Source organism: Malus domestica, chromosome 05 (assembly GCF_042453785.1).
Source record: "Malus domestica chromosome 05, GDT2T_hap1".
NCBI classification, from domain to species: domain Eukaryota; kingdom Viridiplantae; phylum Streptophyta; class Magnoliopsida; order Rosales; family Rosaceae; genus Malus; species Malus domestica.
In genome coordinates, this window is record NC_091665.1 from 32,045,221 (window position 1) to 32,059,031 (window position 13,811).

Below are 13,811 nucleotides of genomic sequence, written 5' to 3' on the forward strand. Positions count from 1 at the left end.
CATATGAAGGGTTTGAACTTGGGATGTAGTGCGTTAAGAAAGAAGACCCTAACCGCTTGAGCAATCCACTACTTGCATGTGTTCATCTTCTTTATTTAGTATAGAGTTATCATTTAGAGCTTCAAATTTTAGGTTAAGTATCAAATTTTGGTCTTACAAACAAAAACCGAAGCGATTATCCAATCCAAGACTAGAGCCATAAAGTCTAAACTCTAAATGATGATTCTACACCTGAAACAATTAACCATGTCCATAGCTTCCAAAACCAATGAAACAATGTTGTGTGGAAAAGTTAGAACACATTACCTTTCTACCATTGTTGTGTACCATTGTCTGATTGCCAAGTTGACATATTGTCTGTTGGTAAGTCTTTCTCCAAAAGAAAACCAACTTACACCAAGTTGTAGTCCAATTGGGGATGGTTTAACGTTTACGTTTTGAAGCAGTCCATCTTTCTTCTAATTTTTCCTTTTGGTCCCAGTCCAGTTATTTTTTGGTCTGATACCCCAGCCCAGTTAGATGCTCCAGTTGCCTGCTGGATTGGAACATGTCCATCTAGCGTCTTAATATTGGACCAAGACACCACTATGACAGTAAATCTGTTCCACGTAAGTTGGTCTCAAACACAAGGCATTTTTTGCTATAGAAAGATTGTGGATATTGTGGGGAAAGAAGGCAGAACGATGACATCCTCATTGATAACATATAGCAAGAGTGAACAAAATGCCCGAAGAGGATTTGATTCCATTGCATAAAAACACTCTTTACAATGCCGGAAGCAAAAGTTCAAAGATCTCACACAAATCCCCAATAGACCTTACCGCTATAAACATCCAACATCCGATAGCGGAACATCGTGTGAGTTTCTTAGCGAACCACTACCTGACTGTACACTGCAGCCAAAATACTGAACATCAATACATCCCCCTCACCTCTTGTGATGAAACCTCACCTTCAACAGGTATTGCATCTTCACCTGTCCACATGTCATCGCCCAGTAAAGTTACTATGTTCCTAAAAACTGTAAGGGATGTGATATCCACACACCCCATTTTACTTCTCACACACCTTTTTAATTTTTGGCCATCGGATCAGATGAATTGAAGAAGATCAACAGATAGAAATTATCAAGGGGTATGTGAGAAGTAAAATGGAATGTGTGGATAGCACACCCCAGACTGTAAAACTACTTCTATACTATTTATTTAAATCAGCACAATTAAACAAGTGAAAATAGTATCAAAAGTGGCACGTGCCAGAGATAACAAAAACAAAGCTTAGAACTTACTTGAGCTGTATCATAAACGATGTACTCGTTATACATGAGCTCAGAAGCTTTGACATTTGATGGCACTGGTTTGCCACAAGGCACGATGACATCGTCCTTCCATTTTACATACTCCGACTCCTGAGGTATTTTCTTGCCAAGCCCCATTGTAGAGTGCTTTCCCTTTGGAGGTTTGTCCATATACTGAAAGATAGTGGCATAAACACTAAGTTAATGGGCAAAACTCAAACCAGAAATGGCTATTTTTTTGCTCCACACGCCAAAATTAGAAATTTTTAGGATGCACAAGAACCCCCACACACTACTGCTTAAGTTATACATGGCAAGTATATACCACAGGCTCAAATGAGTGGACGCACAATGTCAAATTTCAGATAGAATATCAAAACACACAATCAAAGCACATAAGAAGATAATGGAAAATATCCTCACTGCAGCCTTCTTGAGCTCGTAGACCTCCCCCAATGCAACTTCACTTAAAAGCATGAGGCCAACAGGATTTTTCTTATCTGTATAGCAATACTGTGCACTCTTGCTGACAAGGTCAGCAAAGTAAATTCCCTTGCCAAACTGTAATGCAAAATGTTTACACTCTTAGTCTTGCAGAAAAAAAAATAATACACTACTGCTATGCACACAAAGAGATGCGTAATACATATATAGACATAAATGTGCAAGAGAGAGAGAGAGAGAGACCATATAACCAGTAGCTGGAGCTTCAGGAGGAGCTATTCTCAGTCCTTGGCTAAGTATACCCACGAAATTTGTAAACCGAGAACCTGGGAGGATAAAGTAATCAGTTTTATTCCTAATGTTGATTATAGGTCTGATATTACATTTAAAAGCACATTTCTATCAACCTTGGCAAGAGAAAGATTGCAAGCAACTATAGGCGATCCCATCTCACAAGACAAATTTTATTAAATTAAAGTTTATAGGTAGTGCAACTTACCATGCCAAAGAAGCATTTTGTTCTTAAGCTTTTTCCGATAGGGAGCAAATTTATTGAATTCGCCTTCCCTTTCAAGTGCAAAAACTTCTTCGAGTTCAAGACTCCAATCCTGATCATATAATAAGATGCCAGACACAAGATTTAGGGAATAAATCAACATTAAATATTGAGTATATAAAGATAGGTCACCAGCACAGTATGCTCAGTACTCGAGAGTATCACGATGGAAACCCACCGTATGTGTAGGGGCATGAGTAGTAAGAAGATATTTTTCAATCAACTGATAATCTTCACTATCATGAGGGATTGGATCAATATCACACCGGAGCTTCTTATACTTCTCATCAAGGGAATCATCACTATCAGCATCAAAACCAACTAATCTGGAAGCAATTTCAATGTCCTGGAGAGCTTCTAACATTTTCACCTGCCAAGGATACATGAAGGCACATTTTATTGCTTGTAACTATGCGAACTTGCCAATATCAGTTGCAATGTGAACATAGCAGCAGTAACTCCACTTTCCCACCACTTACATGAACTTTTTTCTTTTTCCATGAGTTCATCTTTTAACATATGATAAGTAATGAAACCTTAAATATATTATTCATACCAAAATCACATATTTTGAAGTAAATAACTTATCAAAATAATCAGGGTTATAAAGATAAATTTGTACTACGAAACATTTAATATTAAAGTGCTATCATAAAAATTAATATAAGCAACCCATCAAGGAAGAGATTGGTATCATCAACCAAAAAAATTCAATGACATCATTTAAATACATGCATATGAAATATAGGAGCAGAAAAACCATCTTTTTGATATGGGAAAGGCATGAAGGAAACCACTGGGTTGAGCATATGCAAAACATCCTTATGTACCTTTGACTTAAAATCATCCTCATCCCTGATAACCCGTGGGTGTATGGAAGGGATCACAGTGAAAAAACGGTTGCTTGCATCTATAATCAAGCTTTCTTTTGTGGAAGGAGCATGACCATTATTATTCAATAAATTCTGTATTTCCGTTAATGCCTCAAACCCTGAACAGAGAGAACAGGAAATGACGAAGTTAAATGACAATACTTTATTATCCAAACAGCTAGAAATTAAATTTGAATATAGAACAGTTTATATTTGAGCTCTGCAGAAAATTGAAGAGATTCTCTTTTCAATGTTTACCCTTTTGGATGTTGGCTTTACTCAGTTTTCCAAGCGGCATTTCTGACATATTTATCTCAAATTCCATCATGGCAGCTCTGCAAAACTTAGTACTCAGTCTCAGAGTTACAGATAAATAAAAAGACGGGAGTGGGGGAGAGACAAACATTTAAAGAAATGAACTTGTTTAACCTGTATGTTTCAACATTGAAAAGCATCTTCATCAATTCTGCTAACTGAGGAGCCAATTTGCTGCCTGCATTGTTCTGGTTTTTCTTGGAAACCTGTTTATTAACTCCATAATCCTGAAAAATCCAAGTTTTAGTCAGATATTAATTTAAGAACAAAAAAAAGAGTTCAGAAAAATATAAAAGAAAGAAAAGAACAAGAAGTACAATATCCAATGGAAAGAATCTTCCAGCTTGCTTCTGAAAATTTTGTTTTTGCTCCCATGCTTCCCACGGATTCCCAGTCTTCTCAAGGAACAAACGTTTAAATTCATGGATCGCATCTGATTTCGACATATCTTCCAGTTTGCTTCCTCCAATTTTATCATTCCCCACTCTTCCCCATTTACGGAACACATGGCAGTCTGAACTCTTATCATCTTGTACAATTTGGAGAATGTAGTAACTTTACATAGAAAAGAGAGACAGCAAGAGAGGGTTATAAAGAAGAATTTATATCGCATATTGTGAATTTTTATTGAGAGATAATAGGCTCAAATATGTGAGCAAGAAAGATAGAATAAACCGAACACACCTGTTAACACCAGTTGACAAATCAGACATGCTTAAAGTTGTGTTGTAGATGCTCTTCCCATCCTCAAGAATATGTCCTGTATCTTGCAGACCAGAAGATTCATGAACAGCACTTCGACCTTTCACTTTGACAGTGATCATGCTAGAGGATTCACGGAGAGCTTCGACTTTGTAAATATCAAATGGAAGCTTCTTCTGTCTTTTAAAGCAATCAACCAGATAGTCTTCCCTAACGATTGGTAACTTCATCCTCCTGAAAACATAACCTAACCCAGTTAGATAAAAAGGAACCAATATAGAAATATACCCAAGAGTCAAGACCAGCAATTTAATAGCAGCTTAACCTTGCTTTTCTCATCTCAGCATCATCATCAAATGCCCCACTCACAACTAAGCAATTAGTATCTGCACTTTAATTTGTTAAGCAAGAATAACTATAGTTATGCATCTTTTACCAATACAGCCGTAACCCAAAGAAAGCACTAAATCAAAATTATAAGCACATGCCTTTTTTGATCTTTGAATGAAATACTCCAGCTACACCCTCAATTTTTCTACACCATTCTTCCTGCAATATCACCCTCGATGAGATAGATAGACAGAACTGACACTAAGGAAAAAAGATAATTCCACAGATAATAAGAACTAAATGCAAATTAAAATGAACAAAAAAGACCATACTGTTGATTCTTTTGGTAATCCACGAAAAACAACTTTTAAATCCGCCAAGCTTGTACTGTTAGATGACTGAGATTGGCCTTGACTTCCAGAAGGCTTGCTAGGTGTTAATGGAGGCAGTATCCGCACAGGTTTTGCAAGCTTTTGTGATTTAAACCACTGCAAATAAAATAAATAAATAAAACTCAATTCATAACTTGTCTACCAAAACCAACATGAAATTAACCATAGTTGATTACCTTATTAAGATAATGATTATCCTTATCTTTTGAGATTTTCCACTTCCCTTCAAGACGTTCAGGTTCCTGAGTAGAGTAAGAACACTTACTCCATGCCGATAGGTAGCCTTGGCACCGGTACATACCTCCAGAATATCGAAGAAAACCAGAGCAGAGTGGGCAGTTCTTAAGTGCTCCAAACATCATTCCATCAGCACTAAATAAGTATAGCAATAAAAAATATCATCTTCAAGTAAATCAGATTAAAAAATAAAAATAAAAATAAAATGTTCCACTTAGAGATGATGATTACCCAATAACAATTAACACATATATTTATGCATAGCTGGTTACGTCTAGGAAACAGAAAAAAGGTCTACATTATGGAAACAAATACAACAACCACAACAAAGCCTTATCCCACTAAGTGGGGTCAAAAACAAATCAGGCAACAAAATCTAACAAGCCTATGAGAACCTTTACAAAACAAGGAATATGCATAAAAGCATTTATGGATTTTTTTAATTGAAAAAACTGTTTTTTAAAAGTGAAATTAAAAAAAGAAGAAACTAAAGAGAGAAGAAAATAGCCAATTTTCACACTTAGAAGAATGTAGAGGATTACCAGCGCTCACGCAAATCAAGCTCTGATCCTGTTGAATCTTGATTATTGACTTCAAGCATTTCACGCATCTCTGCATTCGTCACATGCTTTTTAAGATCATCTTTCAGTGCCCACAGCTCTTTAGTTTGGGCCTCCAGTTTACTCCCCACATCAGTAGCCTTCCTCACAGATACATCCCTGCTCATTGACACATCTCCTTCAGACCTAGCAACTTTTAACTTCTGATCATCACCAGCATCTTTTCTTCGTTTTGTGCCAGCATTAGAAGGAACCTTCTTAACCAAGGCACGTACAACTTCCTGATCAGAAACTGGGAGGGTCTCCCATCCAGACAACTTCTCCACTTCGATGGATGGTGATAATTCCATGAAGCAGTTGGCATGGTGCCATGCCAGGCCCCTAGGCCCTTGACCTTCAGGCTTGGATGATATACGGACCTAAAGTTGGAATAAAATGAAATCATGCAGAGTAGTTACACCATATTAACTAGAATTGCAGAAATATGCTGTATCTTGTATATGATGATGATGGGTTTCTATGGATAAACTGAGACGAAAGCTTGTCACACAACAAATATAAAAATTTACTTCCTGAATAATAATTACCAACCTCCGCTTTCAAAATCTTTTGGCTGCATTGCTTGCAAGTAGCGCGAGAAGTTGGTGAAACTGAAATACCACATTCTTTAGTAGCGAACTTGCTTGTTGCCAGTGTTGTATCCAGGGGTCCACCACTTTGTACATAACTTCTAATTTTCTGCTGATCTTCCCAACGAAGGAGCTCCAGGCCTTCAACCTCATCAGTTCTAAATGCAAGACAAAAGCAAATCAGTTAAATCACTGCATTCATCCACTAAATCCAAAGGAGATTATGATAAACACTACAGCTACGCGTACGATTTTATCTGCTTCGATTTCTTCATTATACAACGAGCATGGTTCCACATCTGATTCAGAAAACAAAAACAAGTCAAAACATTTATATATGCAGTACTTTAGAGGAAATCAAACAAGAAAATACTAGGGGTGTCGAAGCGAGCAAAAGCATCCATTTTGTTCGAGCGGAAATAGAATTAAGTTTTCTTGATTATGGTTTGAACCAGGTTTCGACTTTAAACTAGAGCTGTAAAAGTTGTCTCCTTTCTAAAACTCAAAAATAAAAACATTTCCTGACAGCATTTCCTCATGTAATCTCGAAAAGCTATCTGCCGAAGAACACTTTCCGACTAACGGCCAACGACTAACACAAGCATTATTTGCTTCAGAACAAACAGAGCTTAAGCTCCCAATTGCATAACAGTAACTAAAATGCTAAACAACGTTAAACAAAACCCAACCAAAAGTACCCAACTTTTAACTACCAAACTTGCGAAGTAATTGAAAATGCACAAAAAACAACAAAAACCCAAATGTTAGAAACTAAAATTCTCACACCATCGCTGTTTTCAAGGTTCCCGTTTTCTTTCTTAAACTTTTTCCTGTTTTGGGTTAATGGCAATGGACCAATGGCAATGAGAGTAACAGCGCAGGTGAAATGGGGGGTTACAGAGAGAAAGCGAGAGGAGAGAGAGAGAGAGAGAAGGGTAGTGAATTACAGGCATGAAGCCGTCGAATTGGGTGGCCTGGACCATCTTGCCGAGGCGGAGCGTCTCCTTTTCAATGGGGGATTTGCAGGTCTTGCACGACGATCTCGACGACTTGGCGTACTCCACCTTCCATGGCTTTTGGGGCTGCGGGCTCTCCATTCCTCTCTCTCTCTCTCTCTCTCTCTCTCCTCTATTTCTCTCTCTACAACTTAGAAGTGAGACGCAGTGCGATTTTGAAGAAGAAGACTAACGTTCGTTCTCCACATGGGCTCCTTGTCTGTCTGCTTTCAACGGACCGAGGGCTCCGTCCCTTTTTCACCCGACCCGGCCCGAATCATCACAACTTGTTAAGGAAGCTTTATTGGTTTTTTTTTATTTTTTTATATCAATACTTCGTGCTGATCTAACGGAAGACGTGACATATAACTAAGCGCAATGACGTTGTAGGATTCATATAACCCACTTCACATAGTAGAAAAAACTTCGTTGTTATCAATACTTGTGCTAAAGAAGCCTTTTGGAACAAGCCAATCAAATTCAACTCGGCTGTCAATGCCGGTACTTTTTATTTAAGAGCTGTGCTTGGTTCGGCCAACCGCATGAATGGTTCAGGTAACCGCTCACATCCGGTCGATCGCCCGCCTACTCACACGTGGGCGGCACTTGAAAGGAACAAAAGATTCACATTCATCATATTACACTATGCAATGCCGCATATCAATGTGATTTTATTTGTTAATGATCGTGTAGGTCCAATTATCCCAAATTAACAACTTTGTAACCATATATTAGAACAGCCATGTATAACAATACAGCTTAATTCATTCGGTTCGGACAAGTAAAAAACTCGGTTCCTTCTGTTTCTCCCCAACTTCATTCTGCACAACATGGATGAACTGCCTCCGTTGGAGCTATTCGGGGTGTAGGGATGAAATGCGCCAGTGATGGAAACTATCTGTCATTATCTACTGCACTAGAGGAGCTTGCATGAAGAGGTACTGCACATAAAACAGAGACTTCAGCCGTTTTCCTGATAAGATATACTAAATCTATAGTTTGATTGGTTTCAAAACATAGTTTGATATGCATACCTCGAAGGATTTTCCTGATCTCTCAAATTCCAGCATGCTTAGAGCAACTTCGCAACTCTGTGACACAATTGGTTCAGGATCCCTCGCAAATTCTTCGAGAAGTGATACACTTTGGTCATCTACACACAAAGCAGTAACTCAATTAAATAGCCCAAAACGCCGATATACTATTACTCTATATACAGACAGATACATTTGGGAACATAATTAGACAAATATCAAGCAGTCATACCTGCAATGGAACCAAGAGCTTCTGCAGCTTCATGTCTAACCATTGGGTGCTCATTTCTATTCATAAGTATGTTGGAAAGAGCAGCCGAAGCAGCTTTGTTCTGCAATTGGCCTAACACATAAGCAACCTGTAAATCACACCAAAGAAGATATGAATATCACATGACACTGACTTTTGAAAAAATCTACATCAGTTAAGTGGTGCAAAAGTTTCTTGTCTTGCATGGGTGTCAATTGATCAACACTCTAAAAGCAAATAGAAACATTAATCTTTAAACATCCTTGTGTGTGTGTGTGCATGTCCGGTCTACATTTATAATTTTTCAGTATGATTCGATTAGGTAAATAAACAAACCTCGTGACGCAAGAGAGCACTGTTTGAACCCAAGGAATCAACTATGGCAGTAACAGCTTCATCTCCACCATCATTCCGCAGAGCAAAGAGAGCCGCATAGCGCTCATACATACTTTTGTTTACATCCAGAAGAACTTCCCTTAAAACAATTAACACAAGTCAGATATCTAACTTATTAGAGTAAGTGGACGAAAATTTAAGCCGCGGATGATAACCAGGCACACCTTAGCTGATAGACAGAAGAACCAGAAGTAGCTGGTGCAGCAGGATCAACTGACATAAAAGGTGATTTTTCATCCTTCGATTGACAATCAGCATCCTTCAACTGCTCAATCCGATTAAGGGCCAATTCACAAGTTTCTTTGACCTCCTGAGCGGGATCTAGTGCTAGACTATTCTTCAAAAGAGGAACATTGCTCTCTAAACCAATTGCACCAAGAGCTTCTGCTGCCTGCATAAAATGCAACAGGAATAATGAGACATATTATAAGAAGACAAGGAATATAAGCAGAGTAAAGCAACATAAACTCACCTCATGACGAACAATGGGATGCAAAGAGAGATCATTGAGAACGGCTACCAAGGCAGGGATTGCATCCACATCTTGCATTTGACCCAATGCAAATGCTGCCTCATGTGCCAACAAATTGGAAGAATCTCTTGTTGCTGCAGAGGAAAACACATATCCATAATCTGATTAGAAAAACACTAATCATCAACACATACAATAATATATAACAGGAGATCAACGAAGGTAAAACCTCCTATAATAATTTACCGAAGAACAAAACAAAACCACAATATATAGCATGTTTACTTCCAACCCTTTTTCCCAGCATTCATAATTGTAATGCCGGAGGTGCAGCATAACACCCTCTCCATCAACAAACACCTAATGTCCTAATGATCAATGTTCACTTATCTAGTAAAACCGATCACTGTTGTAATATTCATCCAAAGTCCTAAACTTTTTCTTTTAATACATGCGGGGGAGGGGGCAAATCAAATCCAAGACCACGGGTGCACGGATGAATGCTCTTAACTAACCGAGCTACCAGCCCTTTGCTCCAAAGTTCCAAACTTTTACTTCAGCTCAAAGATAGTGAATTTTTGCTTTAAGAATCAACCTACTTCCAAATTCCTAACCAATCCATAAAATAATTAACCTTTTTCTAGAGACTGAAAATCCAGACAAGTCCTGAAATTCCAAGCAAATTGGCTCCGCAAATATAATGATTAACAAGAAATACTTGCAGACAAATAAAGAAAACGAACCGGCAATGAGGGCGTCGCGAGGGGCAGGGCCTTTGAGGTTGCGGAGAGAGAACAAGGCTCTGAAGCGCTCCGAGATGGGCTGGGTCGGGTCGAGCAACCGGTCGCATAGGAACGTCACCATCTCCGGTGAGGACTCGAAGCTGGTGGCGGTGGTGGCGGCAGCGTCATCATTCAATGAACCCATTGATCTTGAGATGAGAGGTATTCGGATTCCAACAAGCCCTACCTTTTACGGATTAGGGTTTTGTCTGTCACAGTCTGACCAGAATCTGATGCCCGCCAATTGAAGACGACGATGAAGTTCCCACCTTTTTTTTGCTTTTGACATTTTTCACTTTATATATAATGGGCTGTGTCCGGGTCAAAAGAACCCTATTTAGATGAGCCCAGCCCAATACTTGAAGAAGAATCACTGATCCATTGAAATGTTCGTCACGTGTTAAAAAATATCAACCGTTTATTCTTCTGTATGTCTTGTAATCTTATTCAAGTTCGTCCAACTCACATATCATTTTTAACAGTCGCACAATCTAACCATTAGAATATACTACAACTTAATGGTGAAAAGCCAACATATAATTGTCAATCATTTCAGTCGATGTGATCTTTTGGAGAAGATTAACTTATCATCACTAGAATTATCCGATCATTAAGGCTAATCTTCGTCCTGATAATTATTTTCATTTCCACCTAGTCGAATAAGTTTTAAATTTAACTCACATGAATGCGAGGTCAATACACACTTGTAACCGACCACATTGTGAACAGTAAAAAATCCTTTTATTGCTGGACAAGGACTGTCTACTCTCTAATTTTCCATATCCTCCTGTTTTGTGTGGTCACGGTTAAGTCACGTTAACATTTTATATTATTTTTTTATAAAGATAATAAAACAAAAATAAATAGTAATATAAAATATTAACGTAATTTAACCGTGACTATATAAACAAAAGAGCATGGAAGATCATGAAAAAAAGGGGCAGACAATCCTTGCCCTTTACTGCTAGTAGTAACAAGACCCAGCACAGTAAAAAACATTCCACTACTTATCCAATATTCTTACTCACAACCCAAATGGGACCCACAAAAGTAACGTTCCTTCCTTCCCCCGCTAGATCAGTTGTTACAGAATATAAATCCCAGCGACTCTACTTCTCCCCTCCATTTTTTTCCCTTCATTTCTTACTCCGCAGGGAAAAATCCTCCGCTTCCCTCCAAAACGGTACGTTTCGTTGCTCCCAATCTCAGATCTGAATCGCCCTTCTCCTCTGCTCGTATCATTTTTTAATTTGCGATTTCAATTTTTTTAGATTTTTGTAAAAATTTGAATTTGTTTGCAGTAAATCGAATTCAAAGATCAAATAAGCTTCGCCGGGATCGAATTCACCCATGAATGCTCGAAGGTTAGCTCGGTTCCGATTCCGATACGAATCCGATTCATTTGGTCTTTACAAGTTATAGTTTTTTGTTTTCTAGAACATTCTGAAGCAAATTTACCTGATTGTGTTACGTAAATAGTAAAATTGTACTTAGATCTGTGTATATAGTGTGGTTTTCGCTATGCGATTTTGATGCTTGGTGTGTGTACTGATTAGTAACTGAGTGATAAACGTTGAGAATTTCGTGAACTTGAAAACCCGTTTTGGAATTGGGTCTGTGATCATTTTTGGGTTAGTTTTCGGGTTCAATCAGTGTTTCTGTTGAGTTATGTTTAAGCTGTTTTGGACCGATTCGAGTACGAGTTGCTTTCGGTTGTACAAAGTAAAACGAGATTTATATTCGAGTAAGCTTTCATTCGGCATGGAGTTGCCTGTTTGGGATGTCTTAACAATAATTTGATGAGAAAAGGGTTTGATTGATTGGATACTGCAACCTCTTTTATTACTGGTGCTTGTTACCGAAGCTTTTGTTATTTTTTCACCCGAAAAAAGGATTCTGTTAAATTTTGTGAAGCTTTCCCATGTTACATTTGTAGGAAACATCTCTTGTGAATGTGGCATGTTTCGTTTACATTACAATGAACTTATCTATTTATGTTTAGGGACTTCCGTGGCAACAAAGTTGCTCTTTTTGATGGCATTGAGGAGGGCGGCATCAGGTCCTCAGCTTCCTACTCACATGAAATTGATGAACATGATAACGAAAGGGCAGTGGACGGATTGCAAGATAGAGTCAATTTGCTGAAGAGAGTAAGCTCTGCTCTCCTTACCCCTCATTCCCTTGTCTTTCAATGCCTGGAAACTTTGAAAGTTGTAATGCAAGTCTTACTGTTCCGGTTTGTTTACTACCTTTGAATACATGGTTTTTGAGTCATGATATTAATTAAGATTTTGTGTTGTTGTCTAGTCAGTGCATGATTTCTTCAAATTTTTTAATACCTTGAGGAGGAAGATTGTAGCATTTGTAGTATGATTATGTGTTAAAATCTTGCATAACGTCTTGATCCTTACCTTTTCTTTATTGGGAACAAATAAAGCAACTATGAAATCCTTCTATTAGGAATACGGGTTTGTATGATTCTTTGGCTTTTCTTTTTAACAAAGTTACTAAACATTTATAAGCTAGATTTGACAAAATATTATCTGAAGATTTATAGCAATTGATGTCAGTATTTTTATAGCTTCATAGGTTTTAATATATCCCCGCCAAATATTTATCCATTTCTCTCAAACAGTTGTCAGGTGATATACATGAGGAGGTGGAGACTCATAATCACATGTTAGACAGAATGGTATGTATGCTGCTGCTAGCCCGATTTTTATTATAGCGTTCTCTACCATAGAATTCAATTTACATTTGTTTTGGTCGGACAATGGTACAAGTTGTTTTAATAACGTGCATTGTCTAATTCAGGGAAATGATATGGATTCATCGAGGGGAGTGCTATCTGGTACAATGGACAAGTTTAAGATGGTACGTACACTTGATTTCTGTTGTTGTCCTCCTATCCAAATTTATCCTTTTCCTTCTGAGGTTATAGGGTTCTTTCCTTCATTCATCCGTCTCAGGGTCCCTTTCTGATTCCTGATGTCCTGACGGGTTTCGTTTTGTTCAGGTTTTTGAGACCAAGTCAAGCCAGAGAATGTTTACACTAGTTGCATCGTTTGTGGTCATTTTTCTAGTCATATACTATCTCACTAGATAATTAATCCATGATGGTTTTGGTACAGCCACTAGTTTTAAGCTGAATATGGGAGATGCTTTGCTTTTAGCTGTGATCCGATGTTTAAATTCTGCTTGTAAAGATATTCTCGTATGTTTGTATAAAGATTATCGATCTTCTAATTATGTTTAGCTGCAGAGCTAATTAAGTGCATAAATCTTTGTTCGGCGAGTCTGTTTCAATCAGTTGCTGTGTCCTTCAAGCTCCACCTAGGTTGTACAGTTGTACGGTCTTTGAGTCGAGTAATATTGCGACTAGTTTTTTCAAAGACAAGATTTGACAAGCTGTTGTCCTTTGTCAACTCGCAGAACAATAAGAGAACCACTAATGTTGACGACGGCGATCAGCCTCTTTCGATTTCATTTTCGCATCCTCTCATCAAACCTCTTTTAGTTGACTCTTTTTTCTTTATTTGACTTCCAAA

The 13,811-nt window shown here is 38.0% G+C and overlaps 3 protein-coding genes across 3 annotated transcripts; 1 reads left to right on the forward strand and 2 right to left on the reverse strand.

The window, feature by feature from the left end:
- Nucleotides 1-724: 724 nt before the first annotated feature.
- On the reverse strand, nucleotides 725-7,524 carry LOC114824917 (poly [ADP-ribose] polymerase 1-like). The gene is made up of 19 exons (XM_029102625.2): nucleotides 7,282-7,524; nucleotides 6,584-6,633; nucleotides 6,297-6,492; nucleotides 5,688-6,124; nucleotides 5,085-5,280; nucleotides 4,849-5,004; nucleotides 4,675-4,735; nucleotides 4,512-4,572; nucleotides 4,169-4,420; nucleotides 3,802-4,039; nucleotides 3,599-3,711; nucleotides 3,428-3,504; nucleotides 3,128-3,288; nucleotides 2,476-2,667; nucleotides 2,241-2,349; nucleotides 1,985-2,067; nucleotides 1,721-1,858; nucleotides 1,289-1,471; nucleotides 725-976 (listed from the first exon to the last, which is right to left on the reverse strand). Exons 1-19 carry the CDS (start codon nucleotides 7,429-7,431, stop codon nucleotides 929-931), a joined length of 2,901 nt encoding a protein of 966 aa, XP_028958458.1. The 5' UTR covers nucleotides 7,432-7,524; the 3' UTR covers nucleotides 725-928.
- Nucleotides 7,525-7,980: 456 nt separating this feature from the next.
- LOC114824918 (deoxyhypusine hydroxylase-B-like) lies at nucleotides 7,981-10,543 on the reverse strand. Its single transcript, XM_029102626.2, has 7 exons — nucleotides 10,225-10,543; nucleotides 9,482-9,615; nucleotides 9,174-9,400; nucleotides 8,950-9,088; nucleotides 8,596-8,722; nucleotides 8,364-8,482; nucleotides 7,981-8,270 (listed from the first exon to the last, which is right to left on the reverse strand). The coding sequence occupies exons 1-7, from the start codon at nucleotides 10,406-10,408 to the stop codon at nucleotides 8,238-8,240; spliced, it is 963 nt and encodes a 320-aa protein (XP_028958459.1). The 5' UTR covers nucleotides 10,409-10,543; the 3' UTR covers nucleotides 7,981-8,237.
- A 757-nt stretch (nucleotides 10,544-11,300) lies between these two features.
- On the forward strand, nucleotides 11,301-13,544 carry LOC114824920 (bet1-like SNARE 1-1). Its single transcript, XM_029102628.2, has 6 exons — nucleotides 11,301-11,446; nucleotides 11,565-11,627; nucleotides 12,266-12,413; nucleotides 12,899-12,955; nucleotides 13,078-13,137; nucleotides 13,280-13,544. The coding sequence occupies exons 2-6, from the start codon at nucleotides 11,614-11,616 to the stop codon at nucleotides 13,367-13,369; spliced, it is 369 nt and encodes a 122-aa protein (XP_028958461.1). The 5' UTR covers nucleotides 11,301-11,446; nucleotides 11,565-11,613; the 3' UTR covers nucleotides 13,370-13,544.
- Nucleotides 13,545-13,811: the final 267 nt, after the last annotated feature.

Bases quoted from the DNA above. Each gene is read 5' to 3' on its own strand.
- LOC114824917 (XM_029102625.2), bottom strand. From the start codon at position 7,431: ATGGAGAGCCCGCAGCCCCAAAAGCCATGGAAGGTGGAGTACGCCAAG. The intron at 5,281-5,687 runs GTAATCCTCTAC...ATACTTATTTAG, and splicing joins CTTGATTTGCGTGAGCGCTG to TGCTGATGGAATGATGTTTG. The intron at 1,472-1,720 runs GTGAGGATATTT...ACTATCTTTCAG, and splicing joins ACGAGCTCAAGAAGGCTGCA to TATATGGACAAACCTCCAAA.
- LOC114824918 (XM_029102626.2), bottom strand. From the start codon at position 10,408: ATGGGTTCATTGAATGATGACGCTGCCGCCACCACCGCCACCAGCTTC. The intron at 9,401-9,481 runs GTGAGTTTATGT...CATTTTATGCAG, and splicing joins ATCCCATTGTTCGTCATGAG to GCAGCAGAAGCTCTTGGTGC. The intron at 8,271-8,363 runs GTATGCATATCA...TTTTATGTGCAG, and splicing joins GATCAGGAAAATCCTTCGAG to TACCTCTTCATGCAAGCTCC.
- LOC114824920 (XM_029102628.2), top strand. The intron at 12,414-12,898 runs GTAAGCTCTGCT...TCTCTCAAACAG, and splicing joins GAGTCAATTTGCTGAAGAGA to TTGTCAGGTGATATACATGA. The intron at 13,138-13,279 runs GTACGTACACTT...CGTTTTGTTCAG, and splicing joins CAATGGACAAGTTTAAGATG to GTTTTTGAGACCAAGTCAAG.